This window comes from Nesoenas mayeri (assembly GCF_963082525.1).
Source record: "Nesoenas mayeri genome assembly, chromosome: 1".
NCBI classification, from domain to species: domain Eukaryota; kingdom Metazoa; phylum Chordata; class Aves; order Columbiformes; family Columbidae; genus Nesoenas; species Nesoenas mayeri.
The window spans coordinates 205,849,957-205,875,242 of record NC_137541.1 but is presented as its reverse complement, the minus strand read 5'-3'; the positions used below and the strand labels follow the sequence as shown (position 1 = coordinate 205,875,242).

Here is a 25,286-nt window from a genome sequence, read left to right as displayed (position 1 = left end):
TGATCTTTTACTCTTGTCTCTGTATCACCAGGCCTCCTGAACCTGTTTACAGCACTGTGAACAAACTGTGTGATAAACCACCTTCTCCTAGGCACTATTCCCCTGTCGAGTGTGACAAAAGCTTCCTCCTTACAGCTCCCTATCCCCACTACCACGTAGGCCTGCTCCCTGACTCTGAGATCACCAGGTACTGCATGCGCTTCTTCCTCACCTCCTTCTTTAGTGCATGAACATCGCTAGATTTATTGCTTAGTTTGCGGCTTCACCACAGATATTTTTTTCTACAGCTCGCGCTTGTTTTTAACCATGCTTTCACATCTGCACCACTGAAGGATATATGCTGCCTCGGTATATAATTTTGGTCATCCAAAATCCGGTGATGAATACAGGCAATGTTTTGATCCATTGGAATGGTGCTCTAAAATAGGTTACATGTTACCTATTACATTTTACAACTGGATTCAGTGTTCGTTTTTCTCTACGAAAAGTGACTAAGACTTCACTGAAACGCTGTAGTAATTGGATTTGATTCAGTCATTTTATTTCTATGTTGTGAATACTTTGTTCACTGAGCGTCTTTTAGTTTACAGGGTGGCTGCCTAAGCCATTCAGAAGAAATTAAGCAAAAAATAATCACCTCTCTCACCAGGTCATGGTTGAGAGTACATTTAAAATCTAGTATTCTCTAGGCCAACTCTAAGAGGACTGTTAGCAAAATCTAAAGTTAAGAACATTTCCATAACTTAAGTAATGGAACACCTTGCTATAAAATATAGTCAGTGATTGCCTCCTGAGAAATATTTAATAGATAAAAACATACTGTTCAAAACTGTATTCTAGTATAACCCACCTATTTTTCTATATTCTACTAGGATAGTAGTAAACTACTTGCAAACGAGACATGGGAGATAGAGGAAGAATCAGGCACAAGTTTTCAAGAAGGTGTTGAATGTTTCCTTTGTCAGGAAAAAAACTCTCATCTTCTATATTCTCTGGTAGTAGAAAAATAATTGTATTTGGAGCTTAGATCATAGAGACTTTTCACAGAAAACATTTTTCAAAGAAAAGTGTAATGTAGGAAGAGGAGAGCAGAGATGTGTAAGTAGAAAGTATAATGGTAAATTAATTTAAGATATAATAATAGGAAACAGACCCAAGGGATTATAAAAACAGCTGTGAAAGTCATTGCAGTATATGAAATAGAAGCTAAATTTAAAAAATAATAAGGCAAATACTAGTAAAAAATGCAACAGATGTGGTAAGACCATGCCGAAGTTGTCAGTTTATTAGAATGGAAATTGTGTAGCTTCTAGAATTTGTAAAAATATGCTTAGTCACTGGGCAAAGTGATTAGTCCAGCTGTTTAGGCCAATGCAAATATAGGTGAATAACATTGATAAGGGCAATGTTTTATAACAGTATGAATAACTCTAGAAGAGTGTCAAGCACTAACCGATCTATCCACAATATTTACATTTCTCTGCAAATATTACCTTAAAGGAAATAACTAGCCAAAAATTAGACTGCAGGTCTCTAGGTAGAGAGTACATGTGAGTAATTGATCTATTAAGCATCTCAGTGCTTCTGTGTGTTTAGAAACCAACAACAGAAGAGATCATTATAAAAAGGCTTACTTTTAAAATGGTCCCTTTAGAAAGGAAAGGACCAACTTGAACTAGAAAGTTGAAAAAGTGAGTTCTAGGGGAATTTGAGGCCATGAAGATGTGTATTGGGAGCACTGAGGATTAGACCGTGCGTTGCTAAACAGAGGTGCAATTCATTGCTAAGTGGTTGATCTCTATAGACACAACTGTCAGGACTATGGGGATAGATGGGGGGAAAAGAGTGAATCTGTTAAGGTTTCCTGCAGACCAGATAATCAGTGAACCTCTGGAGAGCTGAAAGAACTAGGTAATTTTGCCAGGTGAAGGTATAATTCTCTACATCCTTTTGCATTGATTGATTGATTGATTGATTGAATATTTGGTCATCGAACATTTGATGACCTGACATCAGGACATAAAAAGCTGGGTTTTGTTTTACTGAGAACAATTCTCTTCAAGAACAAGGTTTCATTTCTCTTCATTCCACTTTGGTGTAAGAGTAAGCTCTAGTCCCTGTATATTTAATCAGTTTGTTTATTTCAACAGTCCAACAAAAACTGCAAAAAGAACATGAAAGATGAGAAAAGACACAATTCATGGTTAAATGATCTGCACAGTGTGCTGCTACATGCTGTGGTAGAGGGAACTGATTGCTAGAATTTAGACTTCCTTCCCACTGTGAAATAACATTCAACTGGAAAAATGACAGTTTTCTATGTTCTCAAATACTGTCATCTTTTCCACAGGACTCTTTGAATAGTTGGCTGTGGAGTAAGACTTTTGAAATAATATTTCACCAAATGCCTCTGGTGAGGAAAGTGACAGCTTTACAACACATACCATGGTCTGATTTCCAAAAGGACTAGTATTCACAGTTGGAGAACAAATTTTAGAAAAGTACTAATTCCATTTTAGCCCTAATCCAAGTGGCTATTTTTGCAGAAGTGTTCACTGTACGCAGTCCTGTATTTCACAAAGTGATGTGTCCCAGGACTGTACTGTGTTGATTTTTTGGACAAATCAATCCATAAAAAGTCCTTGTTTTAAATCCACAGCTGTGATACGACCACCTGTTTTGGAAGTTGTACTACAAAACAATCTTCCGAATATTGACCAGCTATTTTGAAAGATCTCAATTTACTTACCTGAATTCGTCCTCTACATTATACACTTCCATGGTCTCCAGTCACATATAAAAAGATATGTCCCTGTCCTTCTAGAAAGAGTTTTTCATCAGAATTTGTCAGCCAAAGTTTTGGGGAGAAAGGGACAGGGATTATTTGCTGATTTTGGTAACTGCTGTCATTGTTGTGCCTCAGTGCTACAATACTGAGACTCTGCTGCCGAACTGCAAGACATTTGGTTTGACAAATAACTCTTCCAGAGGAAGAGGAATGTGATGCCATTTTCTCCCAATTGAAACGCTTGTAAGCCAGCCAACGCCTTTCAAATTGCTGCTCCAGATAATTTGTCAGCTACTCCTCAGATGATTGTTTTTTCAAGGCTCATTAACTTAATAAGCAAAGAGAATTCATAGGCTAAAACCTAATGAATTCAAGTTTATAACTCTCACTTTTATAGTGGCCTGTGTTAGCTCCTCGGAGATCTGGAGGTCTAGAACTATATACTCCCATTTTAGGATAAAAGTAATTCATTTTTTGACTGTTCATGTGAATTGATATTAGCATGGCTATGTCAATGTGCAACAGCTGAAAATCTGGCCCATCGAAGGCAGGAATAGAGAGAATTTTGGAGTAGTAAGTTTTCCTTTGAGAACACCACATGGGAACAGGTGTAGGGTATTCATGTTCTGGCCTCTGTCATTATTGAAATTATGTGTACAATTAGAAGACTATTGGCAGTGAAAGAAAATCACAGCTCTTTCTACAAACCTGAGACTTTGTTTCTGCAAATATTACCTTAAATTGTTTTTCTCAGTCTTTGTCATTACATTAAACACTACATGGACACACTTACAAAATGCTTCAGTTTTGCCCAGAACTCAATTCCCTGTCTTCACTGAAATCTTTTGAGCACTCTAGCTGCCAGCACAGTTTTAGCTAAAAGGAAGCCTTGATATTGTTGATTTATGTGATTTTTTTTTTTAAATAGGTATTTTCTTTTCTCTTAAGCCTTTGATTATGTGATTGCATCAGTATTTTTTGATTACATGTAAGAGAAGGAACTGTAGGTAGAGTTTCAAGCCTTGTAGTCATGGGAGAAAAGCTGGGAAACAGGACTCCTCCCAAGAAAATGAAAAAAAAAGTTAAAATTGTGTTCATCTTAAGTTTAGCAGAGCTTCATTGTGGTCCTTGGGTGACTTATTTGAAAGTATTTGGCTTGCTTTTTAAATCAAGATTATTTTCTTGAAGCCATCCTCAGTTCTGGCTGACACTGTGATCCGGAGTCTTAGTCAAGGTAGTTAATGATATTGTGCTTTGTTTTCCCAGTCTGTGAAAGAGGTTTAACAATGATCTCATAGGGCTTCTTCAAAAACTGATTCGATCAGAGACAATAGCATCCTATCCCTAATGGCAATTTGTGTTATTATTTAATAACATGAAAATGATTTTAAGGTATTTCAATTAGATTAATGACATGAGTTTTTGGGACAACCATTACTTTCTCACTGATGGGGATTAGGGAGAGAAGAACATATTGGCACAGAGCTCTAGAGCAATGTCTTTGGCAGAAAAGAGTGCACTGTTTGCATAGGTACTCAAGGGTAATGGAGCGTTGTATAACTCTATATTGGGGTTGAGGCTGTTCTGCCTGGAGAAGAGAAGGCTCCAGGGAGACTTTATTGTGGCCTTTCAGTGCTTAAAAGGGGCCTGTAAGAAAGATGGGAACAGACTTTTTACCAGGATCTGTTGTGATAGGACAAGGGGTGACAGATTTAAACTAGAGATAGGGATTCAGATTAAACATAACGAGAAATTTTTTACACTGAGGGTGGTGAAACCCTGGTCCAGGTTGCCCAGAGAGGTGGTGGATGCCCCATCCCTGGAGACGTCCCAGGCCAGGCTGGACGGGGCTCTGAGCAACCTGATCTGGGTGAAGATGTCCCTGCTCATGGCAAGGGTGGCACTGGATGAGCTTTGAAGGGCCCTTCCAATACAAACTGTTCTATGATTCAATGATTCTAAAGAGCTACCCAAAAAAAGGTGTTGCTGAAATGTATGGAGGACATAAGGGTAAGGAGCCCTATAACATCCAGAATCTTAATGATTGATGCAGGAGGCTAATGACAATGTGTGGCTGAATTCCTCACTACACTCATACTCATGTATGTCTGCAATGCAAATGCTGCTGCTTGTGGTCACCTCACTGGAGCTGAGGGATTCCTGGGATCCCTCCATCAACCATGAAGGGGCAACTGAGAAGATGCTGGTCACTCTTCACTGATCCTAGCTGGAGGTGTGACTGGTGGGACTCTGGTAGTCATTGCTATAGTGTCCTTTCTCATTTGTTAATATCTGTGCAGCCTTATTCTTCACAATAATCTGCTGGGAACAAGCTTATTGTCAATGTGATGCCTGTAACGGTACTTGTGTGTGGCTGCCTTCCAGGGAGGCTCTTGTCATCTTTATTGAAATTCACATTTTACGGGAGTACTCATCCCTGTTTCAGTCCCATGTGTTTAATATAGGAATTATATCTCCCAAAACACATCTAGCCATATTTTGAGGGTTTTTTGAAGTGCCTGGCAACCTGAAAATGGGACCTATCAAACAAGCAGTAAAAAGCAATGATATTATGAAACTGAGTCTTCGACTTGCCCCACATAAACACAATCATCTTTCTTGAATTTAAAATGAGCTTCTACTGATTAGTTGTATTCATTTACTTATTTTTTGTGAAAATTTCCAATAATAATTGCAGAATTGGAAATTAGTCTGTTTTGTGCAAATGGGTCTTAATACTTAAATATTTAAAATCAGATCTCTATGTTTTCCTGTTCTAAAACCTTGGAATTTACTTCTGGACCTATCTGCACTTTACACAATCCAGTCACAGGCAGTCAGCTTATATATGGTGAACTGACACTAATAAATAGCACTGCTTAATGACACTGAAAAGAAATAAGTGCACAATTCCTTCTGTGGATTTTTGAACGGTAAAATAGGCAATACTGAGGTTCAACTTATTCACTGTCAATGGAAACAAGTAATTCCTATAGTCATAAGGAAAAAAAAAAACTTTAGAAAATAAAAGATATCTGCTTAAAATACTTTGATAAACTAGCTCCCTAAAACCATAAGGTGGCATTTTAAAAAATGAACACGTTGACTTTTTGTTTTGAGAAGTGACTTTAAGGTATATCTAGGCACAAATTTAGGCATTCAGAGGCACAGAGCATATATCAAAACCTAAGCAATTTCAAAGATTAAACTGGTCATCACTGAGGCTGGCTTGGGTACTGATGTTCATACTGATGGGAACTGAAGTATCTTGTTATTGCTGATTTCAGTGAGAATTAGGTATGTAAGTGCAATGGCCTACACTCCCTAAACAACATCTTCAGAAAATCAAGTACTTCATTAACTCTGGCACCCAGGCCTTTCTGTATATAATCTTGGAGTCCTTGACTCACATGCAGGAACACACATTGTGGTGGTTGACAAGACGCGGCCCAGGTGCACACAACTCCATACCCACCATGCTCAACTCGGTTGTGGTGCTTCTGAAAGCACCTCCAGAACTGCAATATGTTATAGTTATATATTAAAAGATAAAACAAAATCAGCATAAACTTTGTTGATTAACTGTCTACAAATCTAATAGAGTGTCTCAATGTACATTGTCTCTGCTTGTGAATCAGACTGCTGAGGCCTTTAAATTATTTAGGAACTTTCAGAAATGATACAAATTAATTGTAGATTTTCCTTATCACTTTCAATTAAAAAATTAAAAAGTATTGTCTGGAACAGTTTCCTATAATTTCCTGCTAATCCTGACTGAATTGTTCTCTTCAAGTAAGTGATCCAGTCATATAACTGTTAACAAAAGAAAAATTACGTTGCCTTTCAGCCTCATCTTTAGTGTTATTTTGCATGGATGAATCTCTGACCCTAATAAGCACAAACATTCCTGTAGACTGTCTTATGCTCTTTCCTTCTTTTAATGAAGAGTCTTCTATTTTAGACATTATTAATTAAAATGATTAGGAAGATGCACCTTTTGAAAACTCAGAGACATGACTGCAGGAGAACCTTAACCTGTAAAGGCATAAAATCTCTCCTGCTCAAGTGCTCGATTATGTAAAGTTACAGAAGCCTTTCAGGTTGAGATGGGATGCTTCAGGTTAGAGCTGCTGGGCTTTATTTCCAGTTTTGCTGCTGAATAATTCTCTTAAGTTGAGCAAATCACTTAATTCTATTTGCTTTGCTTTATCTATAAGCAAAATGATATTCTTACTCAGTTATATTGAGAAGAGTAAGTAATACTATTAAACAGAAGAAAAATTTTAAAAGAGAAAAATTAAGGTGCTTTTTTCTGTTCCCTCATTTGGGAAATGTTTCATATTTTTGGAATATACAGTCTGATTTTCACAGACTGTGAAAATGCAATTTTCACAGCTTTCTTGTGCTATGGATGCTCTTTTATTCATATTCTGCACCCATGGAAATTAAACCACATGTATGTTCTTAGCTCAGAAAACAGACAGAAATGTTAACTCAGTTTAGTTGAATAGCAGTATTTTCTTTACTATGTTTTTAGAGAAGAAAAAAAAATCAGTTCGCAGTAAGAAAGCGTCTGTAAATCACTACTATTAAAATTCTCCTGCTGTTATGATTACAAGCAGATCTACAGAGAGACATTTGAGAACAAAAGAAAGATTTCTCCTTCCTTTCTATGCCTATAAACCAGCCCTGAAATTCAGTCTCTAAGTCACAGAAAATGCTCCCAAGGTATTGAATGCCAGTTCCTATGTCTTTTCTAGATTAATGGTGAAGACTGGAACCAGGAGACTGGAAAGCTCTCAGGCCACCTTTAACTGATTTCTGCCCAAGGATTTTGGCCAGGGCAATCAGTCATCCAGCATGGGCAGGGTGAGGTGGATCATGACCCTCAAAATGGTCATTTTGCTTGATGTGTGCTTCAGATGACACCATCTGGCTAGATACAAGGCAGGAATGTTGCCTCACATTGTCTCATGAAAATCCAATCACTTCATGACTGAGTCCACACAATAACTTCATGGTTTGAAATGGTCATTTCTGCGAGACACGTTACTGTTTGTTTTCAGCCTATGTAAGCACCCTTTCAAATACCTTGTTTTGGTCTCTGAAAATCCCTTTGAAACAGTTTTTCCAAAATTATAGAGCACTAAAACTCCAGACACATTATTCAAATGTTTCTGGGTATTGGGAGAAATTTAAAGCCGCATCTTGAATATTGGTTCCATATCTGCTTCAAGTGTATTCAAGTTTAAATAATAAAAAAATTGACAGAAAATGTCACTCTGCATAGGAGTGGTCCAGTAACAGCTAATGGAGCCCTTCACTGATTCAAATCTTGTCCACAGTGATGAAAGCTAATGACAATTGTAACCTGACAACTGTCTAAAGGCCAATATGAGAAATGGGGTTTGAGATTTCAGTTTCATTCCTCTGGACAAGTTTTGACATCATAAAAAATCATCACTCCATCTGTCACAGTAATTGCTGAACTCTCGGCTCATCAGAGAAACCAATAATAGATTTAACCTGGAGAACAAATTACTTTTTTTACACCGACAGAGAGTTCTTTAAGTTTAGAAATGAAATATTATTGTGGAGACAGGGTAAATAAAGCTACCCTGTGGCTACCTATGTTGTACCTGTTGGGGAAATAATAATTCCCAGAGTTGTAGCTGCACACAAAAGGCCAAGAAAGCTTAGAGCAAAGAGCTGGGAACTGAGAAATTTGCCTGTGCCACTGACAGCTTGTATGACCTTGGCAAATTTGAGACTTTCCTTCAGTTCTGTCCAATAGTGAAATACATGACACACATCCATAGACATCACCATCAGCCCTCAGAGTTCAAAGATATTTCCAGCAGGTGCAGATATGCATTATTTACTGCACTGCATACAAAAGAGTGATCATTAGTACCAAGTGGACTAATAGGAGGCATCATGAAAAGCAAGCAGGACCTCTAATTACAGCAGTGTAATTTGTCATGGTAATGCGAGAGAATTATAACAGTAATAATGAACATTTCCTCAGTGCTGTGCTAGTCTTGTTTTACACGACACTTATCCCACTGGAGTAATGTAGTGCTGACTCATCCCCCCAGATTATTTTGTATTTAATTATCACCATTTATTACTGTTGACATAAGCCTCATATGTAGATATTTGCAAATATGTCCATTTCTGTTAGTTTTGCCAAGTCAGGTAAGGTCTGACTTAACAAGATATGTCTCAAAATAGGTTTGTGTATAGAAATCGGGAGGCAGAACTCTGCGCAGTCTGTGCTAGGCCAATGATACTACAAGCCTGTTTGATGACACTGTTGTGGAAGAAGTTGCAAAACTGAATGAGCTTCTTAACCTAGATCCTCATCTCTTGTAGCTGCTCATTTCACAGCACTTGACATCTTCTGTCCAACAACTCTAAAATACTAATTGATAGAATAGACAGATGCACAAAAATACTTAGATTTAAAAAAAAAATGCTGTTGTGAAGGTATCCACCCTCTGGGTCTACTCTAAAATTTCTACATATTTTTGTTTTCCATTTCAGATTTTTTTACCACTATGAGAATTGATCTGTACCTTCACGGGTCAATGAGAATAATACTTATTTCTCAGGGTAAAGTTAATTTCAGTAGCCAAAGTCTAAAACAGTGAGATCAGATTCTTCTGCCATTTCTTTATTTTTAAAAGGACATATGTCGTGGTTTAACCCCAGCCAGCCACAGAGCACCACGCAGCCACTCATTCACTCCACCTCTAGTGGGATGGGGGAGAGAATCAGAACAGTAAAAGTGATAAAACTCACAAGTTGACGTAAAGATGATGTAAAACTCACAGGTTGATATTGTATGGTGTGGAATATCCCTTTGGTCAGTCAGGGTCAGCTGTCCTGGCTGTATCCCTCCCAACTTCTTGTCACTCCCCACCTTCTTGTTCGCAGGCCAATATAAGAAGCTGAAAAGTCCTTGACTACTTAGCAACAATATAAGAGTGTGTTAGCAACATTATTCTCATAGTAAATCAAAAAGGTGGCACTATACCAGCTACTAGGAAGAAAATTAACTCTATCCCAACTGAGACAAAGACAGCATATGAACACCATTAGCAAAAATGTAACCAAATGGTTACATATTTCTCATGCTACTGCAGAAATATTTATTGATCAGTACTCATTACATTTCCTATTTCAAAAAAGCATTTGTTGTTCTTTGAAAAGATTGACTATATAATTGGAACCATCTGTTTGCAGAGTCTTCAGTGTGATACAAGAAATGATCACCATAACCCTCAAAAATTTAAGATGCTTATCTAAATTTGAGTTGGACTGAAACTCTCAACAGAACTTTGAGGGGTCGTTGTATGTTGTTCCCTAATTCAGTCTGGCAGCACAAATACTACAAAGTGGTTTAGGAAAATGGGGAAAGTAAGAGAGAGGAAAATAAAGGATTGTGGGAAACTAAACTCCCTTTTGCCTACACAGCACATTTATATACATGTGTTAAAGTTAATGAGACATTTTTAAATAACATATGGGCATTGAATAAATACCATTCTTATTTTAGATTAAGCTTGCATTTGGATGTGGAGAAGACTGCCAAACATTTTTTTGTTATTGATTTAAATTCATTTTCATGTAAATATAACCATTAATGTTTGTAATATTTAAGGGAAACAGGAGATACTGAATAACATTTTTTAAAATTACTAAGTGATTCACTAGCTGAGTGAGAAAATTGCTGTTGTAAAATGCAAAGTGAGCTTTCAGATGATCTCATGAGTTCAAGTCCAAATGATTTCCAATAAAATACAGAATTGGCAGTTATCTAAATTACATTTGAAAGTGAAATGTGAGCTACTGAAGAAGTACAGACCAGACATATATAGGCAAGAATCTCTGCTTAAATTCCATTTTTTGGCATGTGATTACTTTGCAAACTATGACACTTTTGCTCTATATCCCACTTTGGATACTGAATTTTCCATCTCTTTGCCTTTCAAACAGAAAGTAGTCTCAGTATACACTTGCCCCTTTTATATCCTGATTAAAGCGATTTCACTCCAGTTGATTCTTCTCTATTTTCTCACTTCAGTGTTTGGTGTGAGGAATGGCAGCTCAGTGCTTCACAAAAAAATATTTTAAAGCTATTACTGAATTTCTTGGCTGGTTGGAGGTGCTATGTGTTTGATGTGCATAAGGTGCACATAACGTGTGCAGAAAGGGTTACAAGCTCTAAACATCCCTGAATTTTGTGAAAGTCTAGTTATGCAACTGACCTTTTTGGGTTGAACCTAATTTTAGTTAAGCTGTCATTGTAAATTTACATGCAGAATTTGTTAGTGTTTTGGGATCTTAAACAATTTATTCTTTAAAAGGTTTTTATTTCATTTTTAAAGAACAACACTAGAAGAAACTAGATTATTTTTAAATAATGTTTATAGTGCATAAAACCACCACTGTTTTTGCATAAAAAGCAATGTGAGTGGAAGTGACAAGATATTAAAATGCATTTTTCTTAGCTGACAAAAGCAAAGAGAGGAAGATTTAGTTTGACTTTCAAAATTAAAATTTCAGTATTTTTAAGGAAATCTGGGAACAGAAACTTTACAATCCCCAGGGAGATGCATAGGCAACTTCTTTTTCCAGAATACTTCCATATTCCATGCAGAAAATGAATCGTTACACAGATCATTGAAGTTACTTGTTGTATCTTTTGAGGATCATTGTAGTTTTTGTTTTTATGCTGCTAAAATCGCTACACCGATGAAGTGGAGAGCAGGGAAAGGAATAAAACTCTACAGTCTGAGTTATATTTGTGTATATGATCTTGCACATCACAAATTGCTTTAGATTTCATTACACTGATTTCTAACATCTGAATTGTGAATGGCAATGACTGTATCCTTAAGACAAGCTTTCCTAAAAAGCAGACTGGAACCATTATAATGTATTACACCGTGTAAAGAGAAAACACATCAGCACGGACACCTGAAATGCAGCAAAATCCACATGGAGGGAGTGCACAGTGCAGAAACCACACATCATTTGCTACTGGTAGTAGGGTGCATCTGCACAGCCCAATGCAAGACCACTCTAATCCTCCTGAGCTGGTTCTAGACATGCTAGTTCAGCTGACAAAGCAGTCTAACCTGCTTCAAATAAATGCCAACATTGATTAATAGTTGCCTTGGGTACAATCAGCCATATGTGTAGCTGGTGCAGTTGCTGGTTGGATGAAGATTCCATTAGCTGTAATCAGAACAGTGACTAAGAGTTGGAGGTAGGAGGATTTATGTAGCATCTGTGGCAAGAGTGTGGCCACACAGTCTTGGTTGGAAGCAGAAGTCATACAGGTTTGGTTAAGGATACAGACTCACGTAATACTGCCATTGCACCGTGCAAAAGAGAATTTGCTTTTGACATTTCAGGTTCAATGGTATGAGTGAAGGTCATTATTTTTTCTTATCAAGCCTTTACAGTCATTTTATATATTATACTACTTTGTGAAAGTGTAGCAAAATTCTTGTTTTATGAAGACATGTAAAGTAGGCAATGAATTTATGAGTGTCATTGAAATCACAGGTGCTGTCTAGAATCCTGAGGCTCAAATGATTGAAACTTCTCCTGGTTGCTATGTGCAGAGCAATTAGAAAGAGAAATATGCAAAGAGGGAAATTTACTCCTCATTAAAATTTTAGTATAATTTTCCTACAGATTTTGCCTTGTTTCCCAGATACTTTTTGTAGTCATCACTTAACAATTAGCATTAGCGTTGCTATGCCATGGATTACAGAACTGGGTCTTTCACCTAGGGTACTGGAAGGTTGTGCTTTAGAACCAAAAAAATTCAAGATCCAAACCATGCTGTCAATGATCAGAACACTAGAATCATCTTCAGCCTATTTCTTTTTCATTTTTTATGATACAGTCCTGTACAATACCACAGTGCTTTGAATTAATGACAAGAAGCGTAGAGTTTTCTGTCTTGACTAAAGTGGGATTAGGCAGCAGGTGTTCACAAAGGAAGATCAGCACAATATCAAAGCCAAATAATATCTCAGTGAAGTCGAAAAGAGAATTACATTGGCTTCCTTGGAACTTGGATAATCCAAGACTAAACATGGCAACATAATACTCTAAGGAGGTTCATAATTTCATTTTAAGGCTAAATTCCAAATCACTTGGCATCCTGATTTGTAGCATCTCAAAGACCGTTTCTGAAAAAGCCAGAATTTATTTGAATGTACTACTGGCTATCTTTCATAAAGAATAGCATCACATGGAAAATAAATTCTTAAATGATTGGAATGGTAAATCTGTTTGCTGTTGACAAATAAACGAAGCATCGTAGACCATTGCTAAGGAGTAAACCTTAAAATGCAATGCTGCTATATAAAATTGTAGTTCTTAGTAATCACCACTATCATAAGAGAGAAGATTTTTATAAATGTTAATGTAAATTAGCTCTTCAGTAAGACAGAATATGCTGTATTTTTTCACATCACATTTATACAATTTGTCCATGTCAGCCTTTCATGTTTTCATGTTTAAAGTTTCCAATTCTGCTATTCTTGAATTACCACTTTGCAATTAAAAAAAGCAGCCTTATTAGTGTCAACTAACAGAAATGCAACTTTGATGCAATTTAGGAAATGACAAGTTTTCTTCAGCTTGCCCATAGAAATGGTGAATAGTATGAATTAATTTTAATCCCGTGTACCTAAATATACTAGTATTGCTCCCATCACTGTACGAGTCCGGATGTCTCATATATCTTTGTTTTTTTAGAGACCCAGACCTGACAAACAGGGAGAATAAAGGACTTTACTAAGGTCCTAAATGTAATCCCACATTGAGGCTGGAATGTTTCACACTCAGTTGCCAAAAGGAGCAACAAACAAAGCACACAAATGAAGAATATGTTTTGCAAGTTCAAACCTTAGTAGCATATATATGAATTTAAATCAATGTCATTATCTTTACGAAGATTTCAGATAGTTTCAATTGACTCGTATGATAAATTGCTGGAAAAAAGTGGAAGCCACCATTTGTTTTGGGAATGTTGATTCACAGGTTGATTAACCAACATACAGGGAAAAAAAAAAAAAAAAGCAAGGTGAATTAAAATAGGTCCTAATACTTTTTTTCCTTTTTTTTTAGAGAGTATTAGCATTTCATGTCTCAAGGTTTAAACTAGTTTCTAGAGAACAAGATGAGCTGTGATGTGAGAAGTTGTATTTTCTTCTGTGAAATGCTGCCTGTTTTACCTCTGTTCTCAATCAGAGGGGTGATAGTGTAACATTACCGTAAGAGTATTTAACGGGTTTGGATTGCAATCTGTGAAATACATAAATTGAAATCAGTAATATTTTCCAATGTTAATTTATACGTTCTTCATTCCCATCAAAAGGGAAGAGCTGGTGTTTGGGACTGATGCGTAGCAATGTCTGATTGGTATAGAAAAAGATTCTGCAGCTACAGTAGCTATCATAGTGTTAATAATAAGATACAAATTTAAGTGAATGTAAACACCTCAGCGGTGTAGGGTGTCTCCAGACCTATCTTTTGGCCAGGAGTAAAAACATCAATCAGGCTGTTCCACTTAACTTGAGTACAAAAACCAAATTTTATATCTAGAAGTAACTGCTGAGTGAAAGAACTTTCTTTGGGTTTCTTGATGTATGTTTAGCCAAATCTATTTGGAAAATTCCACTGATTACAAATATGATTATTTAAACAGATATTTTTTATAATAGTAGACATCCCCGATAACTTGAAAGAGGGACATAAGTTGGAATAAAATAGTGTATCAAATGAATTCCAAGCTCAAGAGCCTATTGCCATGGAGTTTCCTGCCAATCTTGCAAACGTAAGATTTGAAAAATGTGGATGACCAACCAATGCATGGGCTTATACTCCATCATTTTTATATCATCTGAGTAATCCATATTTCATATATGAAGTGTTTCATTGATCACAGGGTATTCATAGGTTTTCAGCAGAACTGCTTTGTTCTCAAAAATAATGCCTGGAGAACTGAAGCAAAAAGCTGCAATGTTAGCTCAGTTCATGTGCTCAGGATAAATATGGACACAAGATCTCCAAACACAGCTTCCTTGCATGGCTATTTCTTTTTAGAGAGCTAAATGATAATGTAATTCTATTTTTAGTCCTTGTTGAGGCTGGAGGAGTTGTCAGTATAAATCCAACAATCCAACTGTGAGCATTTTTGTTGATGGATTTATGCTGCTTTGTGCTTCCCTGTCTGTCTCTTATTCATGCTTTTTTTCTTTTAAACAGCAGTGTTTTTTTCTCTCAGTGTACCCAGTGCAATTGGTTCTGGCCAAAATATTTGGGAACTAAAGTACAAAGGTACTTACAGAGAGAAATGATTAATTGGAAGCAGCAAAGAGAGATTTAGTTCCAGATAAAGCCCTTTATCTAATAAATGAAAGCTGAAACTAAAAGAAGCAAGGCAGCATCTTCACCCTTCACGCTAAAATAACCTCGAAATAACCCAGGAACCTTGGGTTTGCTGTCTGAATAATGAGAAGACTGTAATTATAAGAAATTATCACTAACCCACAAGAAATATTTGAAAAGTTTAGAGAGGGAAACTCAGACTGTTGTCCAGGACTTATACTATTAAGTATCTTAATGACACTAAATCAGTTCCCAGAGGACGACAAATTGACTGTTTATCAGCTCAGTCATGTATGCATGCTTGCTAATTTTTCAAATCTTTTAACACTAGTTTACAATGCTTTACTCAAATGATTTATCTTTTAAATTTGTAACTAAATAATCCACCTTAATGGCTATCACAGGCTTAGAGTAAAATCCTTCATAAATTCCTTTAACAATTCTTTCCTAAATAGCTAAATTTCCCTTCAAAGACTGAACTTAAAAAGCGTCTTTAAATAAACAGTGGTTTATATGTTGATTAGGAATATAAGGATTGACATAATGGAACATATAAATAATCTATCTACCCCATCATTCAGCTACTCCAATCTATGACCTATAATCAAAGGCAGGCAAAATTAATTGCTAATGTGTTTGGACAATAGTGATCTACTATGGGAGATGTTTATGCCTGACATTCCCACTGTGAGTACCCCAGAATGAGAAAAACTAATATTTTTTTTTTTTATCTAATTCTCATAGTGTAAAATGCTGAAAGGTTTGAGTAACATCAGCTTCTATCAAATTAAAAATATCCAAGAATCATGGTTCAAACGCATTAGATTAAAACCAGTAAAGCTTGAGCTGTTAAATTTCTGCACTATTCATCATTCATTTTGACAATACATTCTTTATACTTCTGCATTTTCAAATTACCTTTCACTGCTGTTTGTATATGTTCTGTTGGGATGTCATTTGTTTATGTGCATTGTGTTATTTCTACTTTTTTGCTTTTCTCTGTATGTATTTCTCTGGGATTTTTGTTTTTTGTGTTTGGTATAGCTGCACACGTGCACATGCATGCTGGGCTGATTTGAATGACAGAAACTCAGATTAAATCATCATAGAATCATAGAATGGTTTGGGTTGGAAGGGACCTTAAAGTTCATCTAGTCCAACCCCTTGCAATGAACAGGGACACCTTCCACTAGACCAGGATTCTCAAAGCCCCGTCTAACCTGGCCTTGAACACATCCACAGCTTCTCTGGGCAGCCTGTTCCAGCACCTCACCACCCTCAGGGGAAGAATTTCTTTCTTATATCTAACCTAAATCTCCCTTCTTCCAGTTTATGGTCATTACCACTTGTCCTGTCTGTACATGTCCTTGTGCAAAGTCCCTCTGCAGCTTTCTCGTAGGTCCCCTTTACGTACTGGAAGGCCACAATAAGGTCTCCCCAGAGCTTTCACTTCTCCAGACTGAACAACCCCAACTCTCCCAGCCTGTCCTCATGGGAGAGGTGTTCCAGCCCTCTGATCATCAATAGCAGCTTATGTAGGATTACATTCTCACCTCTGATCTGTTAAAAAAAAAAAAGGGATATATTCAACACCTATTCCCAGCTTGCATAGAGATAATGTATATCCAAACAGGAGGGATAACATTATCAGAAGGTATCACACAGGTGCAGTAAACATTGTTAACAGGAGTAACTGCGATATAAAGTGTGCTGTTCTGGTAGATTTTAGATCATAATTCTAAATTAATGTTCTTTCTGTTGTGATTATTCTTTTTGTTTTAATGAACCACTTCTATGGGAGCTGAATACACTCCTTTTCTGGCTGCTTCACCTTGACAGTCAGTGTAAGTCATTGCAATGCACACAGGAGAGTTAATAAGTACAGAAGAAATGAAGATGGTCTTATGTAGAAACAATATTAAAACTTTAATTCCAATAGGAAAGTTTTTATTGTCCAGATACAATGATACAGAATCTCATGGGATATAGAAATGTTTGTCAATGCTATGTCATGGCCTGGCATCAGACCGTTTTTCATTGCTGTTTTAAACCACTTTAACTGATTGTTATTACCCATACGCTTTATCTTGAATGAGTAAAATTCAGCGCAATGACTCTAACCATGAAAAGAACTTTATGTGCTTGTTTTTCTTTTGGTGGAGACAGAAACTTTGCAAATTAGTTTAATGGGTTGCAATTATTTGAGCCTTGTCATTAGACTTATTTATCTGTGATTTTCCTACTCTTTAAAAAAGAAGCAGACGCAGTGTAAAAGTCCTCTGAATTATTTTTCAAGTGTCATCTTCAGTACAAAGAAAGTCAACCCTCATTTGAGAAGAGAAAGGAAAGCTAAGCTGTTGAAGGCACTAAATGCAGTGTTGCAAGATCAGTGTAACCATTAAGACACAATCTCTGTCCATTTTGTTAATGACAAGATTTCTCTCACAGAGTTCCGTGTTAAAATCACAATATACTTCCTTTGTTTGGATCCTGAATTGGAATTAGGTCTCTGATCCCTGAAGGGAACTCTGAACAGTCTTACAAGGGGTGTTCATAACTTTAAATGAACTTCTATGGACTGTGGAGGAAAAGTACATGAAAATGTGAGGTCTTTCCATATTTTTCTAGTGCTTTTTTTAACCACTTGTTTTCTTATCCTCCTACCGAGTACATATGTCCTATGAAATTGAATTTTGACAAAAGTAATCCAGTTCACCCAGTTCTATTGATGATAATAAACCAGCTCATAGAACACCACTTTCTTAACACTTTCTGAAACTCAAGGTCTTACTGGCTGTTACCATCAGTATTAAAAATTTACTAGTTTATAGCATTACAGAATTTATGCTCTGTTCAAAGGCTATAAAGTGGAGGAGCTTTTTCTTTACACAATAGTAGCAAGTAGCAAGTTCCTTATTAGAAACCTTCCCTACTAATTTCTTTTTCTTTTTTCTTTCTTTCTTTTCTTTTCTTTCTTTCCTCAATGATGCAACTAGTAAATATATAGATCATGTGCAATTTGGTATTTTGGACTGCAAATCTTATGTGAGTCTTCTTAATGTACCTATATGGGTTTTCCTAAAACTTCTGAGATATTCCTTGATTTCTATTTGAGTTTTGCCATTCAAACTTTCTTAAAAGTGGGCTTATTTTTTCAAGTCCTTGCTGATGTCTTTTGACATTTGCTTAAACTCCAAAGGGAATTTGGTGTAGATACCCGTGTTGTTACTTGCACTCACCAATACCATCACAGGCAAACCAGACTCAACTCAGGAAAATTAACTTAATTTATTGACACAGTAGGGTAATAAGAAATAAATCAAAATTTTAAAACAGCTTCCCCCCACCCCTCCCTTCTTCCTGGTCTTGACTTCACTTGCAATTTCTCTAACTCCCTTTCTGGAGTTGCAGAGGGTGGTGGGGAATGGGGGTTGTGGTCAGTTCACACGTTGCCTCTACTTCTCCTTCCTCCTCATGCTCCTCACGCTTCTCACACTCCTCACACTCTGCCACTGCTCCAGCATGGGGTCCTTCCCATAGAGAGATCTCCATGAACTTCTCCAAAGTGAGTTCTTCCCATGGGCTGCAGTTCTTCACAAACTGCACCAGCGTGGGTCCATTCCCTGAGGTGCAGTCCTTCAGGAACAAACTGCTCCAGCCTGGGTCCCCCACACGGTCGCAAGTCCTGCCAGCAAACCTGCTCCAGCATGGGCTCCTCTCTCCACGGGGCCACAGGTCCTGCCAGGACCCTGTTCCAGCATGGGCTTCCCATAGGGTCACAGTTTCCTTCAGGCATCCACCTGCTCCAGCGTGGGGTCCTCCCTGGGCTGCAGGTGGAGATCTGCTCCACCATGGACCTCCATGTGCTGCAGGGGACAGCCGGCCCCACCATGGTCTGCACCACGGGCTGCAGGGGAATCTCTGCTCTGGGACCTGGAGCACCTCCTACTCTTTCTTCACTCAGCTTGGCGTCTGCAGAGTTGCTTCTCTCCCGTATTCTCACTCCTCTTTCCAGCTGCTGTTCCACAGCAGTCTTTTTCCTCTTCTTAAAAATGTTATCCCAGCAGTGCTTCCACCGTTGCTGATGGGCTCAGCCTTGGCCAGCAGCAGGTCCATCCAGACGCCAGAAGACACTGGCTCTGTCAGACACAGGAAGCTTCTGCAGCCCCCCACTACCAAAACCTTGCTGTGCAAACCCAATACATATATATAAAGTAAGCGGGAAGCTGTGTGACTCCTTCCAGTCATATAAAGCCACAAGCTTTGGCATTCTGCCTTTGAAATTTTTCAACACGTTCTGGTTATTTAGTGCCTCCAGACAGCCTTAGTAGAAGAATGTCTCTTACATTACAGAAGACCTGACTGTTTAAGACATTTTTCTGTACTATAGCATGTGTTTTCCTTTGCTGAGGCTGATTTCTTCTTACCCAGCAAGAATTCTTGTTGTTCTGTCACATAGAAATCAAACTCTCTCCAATAGTCTTACACCCTGTGTGAATCATTGGAACGGTAATGCTTGGAAAGCACTAATGCCAGAAGAGAATCAGCAAACTGTAAATGCGGTATGGCACTCGAGGGTAGCAGCATAGAAAAAAACAAAACCAAACAAAACAAAACCAACTAAAAACCCTTAGTGATGTTGAATTACAAAAGCATCATGTCAAAGAGTAGGGAGGAGGGTGACAGCTGCTTTCTCCATGAGGAACTGAAAACTCAGCACTGTATTAGACGCTGGTGCCAGGAGATACAGGTAATTGGGAGGCCATGCAGAGCATGCCAGGAAGTTTTCTGTCATTCCTAAACAAACGCTCCCTATTTAAATTCATGTAAGTAGCACAACATCCTCTTCTACAACTGTAACTAGAGCCAAACTCAGTTGTTATGTTCATGGACCATTTCCATCTGATACTACTTAAGCAATGGAGAAGGTGAGATTTTCTTCTGCCATTCTCCCTCTTTTCTGTGTACCTACATGTTTTTCACCTGTTGCAAATATTTTGGCATGTGAACATCAGTCCTCAGCTGGTATAACTGTCAAACCGAGTTCATCAGGGAGTATTTCAGCTCCCAGGTGCAGCTTTATCATTCCTCATGTTCATTTCTGTAATGAACAATAATAACAACAACAACAACATTAAAACAACTGAGAGACTAGTAGGAAGATTTCAGATTTACTTTTTTTAAGAGTAACAAAATCCAATCCAAGTCTGTCCAAAGTGTAAGGTATGAACAAAGAACATAATGAATTAGAAAAAGGATGGGACTAAAGGGAAGAATTCAAGCAAAATTTTAAAATGTATGTTATAACAGAAATCCGTACTTAACAGTGACATCTAGAACAGAGTAACCTCCCAAAAGATCAAGGTATCCTGTCCGTCATTAAAGCACGTCTCACTTTTCCTAAAATTTGTTTCACTTAGTTTTGTATCAACTTGTCACAGTATTTTGTATTTTTGGTATGCCTAGTTTGCTCAGCGGTGTGCTGTTCACAGTGCTGTGTAAGTCTGTATTTACCCTACATGGCAAAATCAGGCCACATGTGAAACTTCACCAACAGTATATCCTATCCACTCTATTCCTTTAAACAGCATTCCTAATTATTTTCAGTTCCCCCCACATCATTGCAAATTTAAGCTACTTTAGATATTATATTCCAAACTAAAATAACAATTCCTTCTCAGCTAAGAATACTTCTTATATTTTAAAGCTTATCATTATGTCCTGCAATTACCTCAGCCGTAAGGATGCAGATTTGAAGTCAGCGGATGTTTCAGCACTTGAAGACTGGTGCTGACTTGGGCACGCTGCTAACAATGGTGGATAATTAGCTTTATTCCAGGAGCTGAAGCATTCCTCTGAGTCACAGTTTCACCCTGCATTATTCCTTATAGCTATTTGATCCTAATTTAGGGCTGTGATAACTCAAATACTTTAAGTTGCGGAATGTGGGTACCACTTCTTTGTGGATACTGTTTGGGGAAGGCAGGTAGGCAGGAAGGAAAGAATGAAGGAAGGGAGTAAGCGATCAGCAACCTTATTGACTTTTGCAAGTGAAATCACTCCAGCGAACGTGAACAAAGGCACAGTGTGATCTTTATTCTCTATATTTGTAGACAAGAGTGACAGCTTAATCTTTTTGTTTCTTTTCTGTTTTCCACTGGGTAGGTATTTAGCCTAGCCATACTATTTGCAGAATATATGTACAGATGTCACTTAAAAATAAATTGTTATAGTTATTAAGTCACTGCAAAAATCCTCACTGCATGTGCCTGTGCATGAAAACAGCATCACATCTCATGCGTGGCTTGGTTGCCTGAGGGTGATCTGAAAGTAGCAGGGTTGAATGTCCTTTTCTCTGAAGTTTCCTATTTACGTCTGATGGGAGACTGTCTGGTTAGTTTGACACATTTAACATGGGTCAGTAACTGTCAGTACTGGATATTATCAAGCTGTTTGTAGCTGACATAAAATTAATACCAAAAAAAGCACTCTCTTGTCTTCTAATTAATCCCACAGGAGAGCAAAAACTCATTTAAGTTAGAAGTTTAGCTGTTGGCAGCATCGGGAAAAACTGGTTTCACTTCACTGAACTGAATTAAAACTCCAGATTAATGGAATTAAAGCACGTTGCCTTCTTGAACTCTCACATCCATCAAAGCAAAGGCCTAAAAGCTTTATAAAAAACTGCACTGCTACCTCCAATCCTTGACATAAGAAACAACATTCTGAGAATACATCATACAACCAGTGTTAGTGTTCCCTTCACTGTCCTCCAGAGAAACATTTTCAATAATGTGTTTATCTATCTTTTTTCTTTTAGTATTGTGAATAACAAATAATAACTTGGAACTGCAGTTTTGGGGGTTTTCTGTTTGGTTGGTTTTGGTTTTTTTTCTTCTTCTTCTTGTTTTTTTCTGCATCAAACTTATTGACGGGCAATTGGAGTTCATATTCTTTTCTTTTTTGTGGCACTTTTAGAATTGAGACTTTGAGAATGCTCCCCCAAAGTCAGTGTTCAGGGAGTATCTATCCCGCTTGTGCCACTTGCTGCATCACTGCTTATTTAGGAGAAGATGCAAGTCAGCTGATTTAGGAAGCAAATAGTGACTTTTGCACTGTCAGTTTTGACTTGTCAAAACAAAGATAAATGAAAACAAAAGTTTTCCTCAATCAGGGCTATAGCAAATAGAGGATAGCTGTTATTTATTAATAGGGGGTGGGCTGGGAGAGGAAAGGTGATGACTTTTCTAGTACTCTGTGTGTAAAATCATGTCTATTGTTTTATACAAGCAAAAGAGACCAGGAAAAATTTAGATTGTAACAACCTACTTTCTTCCACCCTCAATGCAATAGGCAGTCTCTGGGATATTGTGTGTTGGTGAAAGTTGTGAAGGGAAGGCAGTGGTTCATGTGGTCGCTACAGGGAATTACGAGTTTACAATACTGCCTCCAGTTTCAACATCACCCACACAACAGGAAGAGTCTTCAGAGCATCCTTGGGCTAGAACAGAATTAAAACTAAGGAGATTGGCTACTTGCCTTCTTGTTACTATAATACTTATTGATATTATTTTCATAATAATAATTTTTTTTCATGTTGACACAAGACTTCTCTATTTTTAGTATTTAACAAAGTTAAGAAAGGGCAGACCTTGCCCAAGAAATAGGTTCAAAACAAAAAACAACTTCAACTCATTCAAAAAGAGAGTTTGGATTCTTTACTCCCTGTTTCACCCCTTATTATTCAATTATAATCTCTTTTTTTTTTTTTTTCTTCGTTCATATGAATTGTCTTACAGGAATAGTATATTGTTCTTGTCTCCATGAACTAAATTTCAATGGAATTAAGTTAAAACAGGTATTTTATAGAATGAGAGATTCATTTCTTCAGGGAAAATCCATCTTGTGTGGCGGTAGTATTGAGTAGTATATTGAAACATTATTACTTTGTATTATTGAAACTACAGAGACGTTCATTCTGTATAATTTCAGGGAAAGGGTAGAATTTTTACAAGCCTAAATGTCGAACTTTGAATACATAGATCTGTGAGCGGAAAGATATGCTATCTACCTACATGTCTCAATAGGGATGTAAATGTCTGTGTTTAGGAATTCAACATAGAAAATGTTGGTGGTAATAACTCATACCTTTTATTTGCTTTTGTGCTACAGAAGCAATTACACATGCACAAGTATATTAAGTATATGACGGAAATGGCTTCTTTCTGTTGCTTCCACCGCTTTGACAGAAGCCACCAAGAGATTTATCTTTTTAATAAGTCTGTTTGGAATGATATCAGACTGTCGTTTCTGTCTTCAACTGGATATCCACTTGTGTCAAGCAGGGGTTAAACTACATTTTTGATTTTTAGGTGTTGTATTCATGATGACACCTTAGAAGCCATAAGCTTATACTGAGCATTCAACTTGATTTTTATAATCATGTACAAAAAATTAGCTTTCATATCACCAGTTATAAATTATTTTCATGGAAAAAGCCAAAGACTCATTTGAACTCTGTGTCACAAATACCTAGGATTGGAAAAGGGTTTCTAATGAGTGGAATATTGCCAATAGCTGAGCCCCTCACTTGGATGGAATAAAATATAAGGTTCCTTCCACAGCTTTGCATAACAAGGTAATCATTCCAGTGAGGGACAGTGGTGACATCTAGTGCTTGAATGGTTTAGTGATTTCAGGAGAATATTTAATTGAAATCGTTGCTTTAATTCATACTTGTTATGGGATCAGATTACTTAATAGAGCATCTGATATAATAGAAAATAATACTGCCATCCTAGTCTTTTTTTTTTTCCCCCACTCCATCATGGAAATGTATTTTGTTTTCCCAAGAATCTGCTCTTTCCTCTAAATATTCTTTTGCCAGACTGTCTGGATAATCCTTGCATTATTTTGGTGCTTCTTGCTCCAGCCATAACAAGACTGTGTGAGGGCAACTACTATACCAAGTAGATGTGATTTCTCAAGTAGGTGAGGAGAGTAATTAGTGAGTTCTGGGTACTTGCCCTTCAGCTGAGATGTTACACATCTAATTTTCTGAAAGGGATGAATATCCTCTTTTGGCAAAGTGTGGTTATGGAAGTGTTTTAGAGCAGACACTCAAAATCAAGGAACCTGGTTCTCCCAATCACTTCTGGAAATGCTGTTTGCTCACATTTCAACTTTGTGTTTCAACAATGACTCTCCTTCTAAAATTCATAAATAGCATTTTCACCAACATTGCTAAATAAGAATCGTATGTTCTAAACGATGATAATTTGCATTTGTAAAAATATGTTCATTTTTTTTAGCATAAGTGAATAGTGAAATCGAGTAATAAATTTATGAGAGTGCAGCTGATACCAGCTTTAGACTTAGGAAGTTCTCTGTTCAGAAAAGCAATTCGCTCCATATGTGTGATGTCAATCAGAGATCTTTTATAAAGACTAAGCGGTTTTTCTAATTCTGTAAAGGCCATTACGAATAGTATAGTGACAAAATTCTTAGGTTTTATTCATCCATTATATACAAGGTTTAGAAACAGAGAGGTTATAATCTTCAGGTTTTGCACAAAGTAGCCCGGGTTATGTGTCAATCCTGAAAGGTAGTTAATTCATCAGTAAAATGTACAATTACTGTGGGGACCGAGCCTATCACAGTGATCAGACTGGTCCCTTTCTTCATTTTGAATCTTCCTGTGAAGAAGCAATAATTCACTGTCTATAAATTACTTTACTGAATACAGGCATTATTTGCAACACCCAAACATAGCCACATCCCAAGTGCTTACTATCCAATATGTTTTTGTGACCACCTTCAGTTGATAATTCTGTAGATAAAAGGGAAATTATTCGATTTTGGTACTTAGCAGCTGAAAAGCCTACCTTAAATGCTCTCATAATTTTTCTCGTTTTGGAGCTGGTCAGAGCTACATAAATAAGTTTGCTGTAGTAAAAATAGGGCAATACTAAAATCTTTTTTGCGAGTATCTGAGCTGCTTATTTTAAAGTCTCCACAGTGGATTTGGCATCAGCTCAGGCGCAGCTTTACCATCCTTCTCTTAGAAACAGCCCTTAGC

At 37.3% G+C, this 25,286-nt stretch overlaps 1 protein-coding gene across 6 annotated transcripts in view; it reads left to right on the top strand.

The window, feature by feature from the left end:
- The window catches only part of DLG2 (discs large MAGUK scaffold protein 2), a gene marked incomplete at both ends in the record, with an annotated part of 882,996 nt that overhangs the window by 615,037 nt on the left and 242,673 nt on the right, over nt 1-25,286 (top strand). For all 6 annotated transcript variants that reach the window (XM_080346627.1, XM_080346631.1, XM_080346630.1 and 3 more), the window contains one exon: nt 32-187. In XM_080346627.1, the coding sequence (XP_080202753.1) occupies nt 32-187 (156 nt within the window). The remainder of the gene's footprint in view (nt 1-31; nt 188-25,286) is intronic.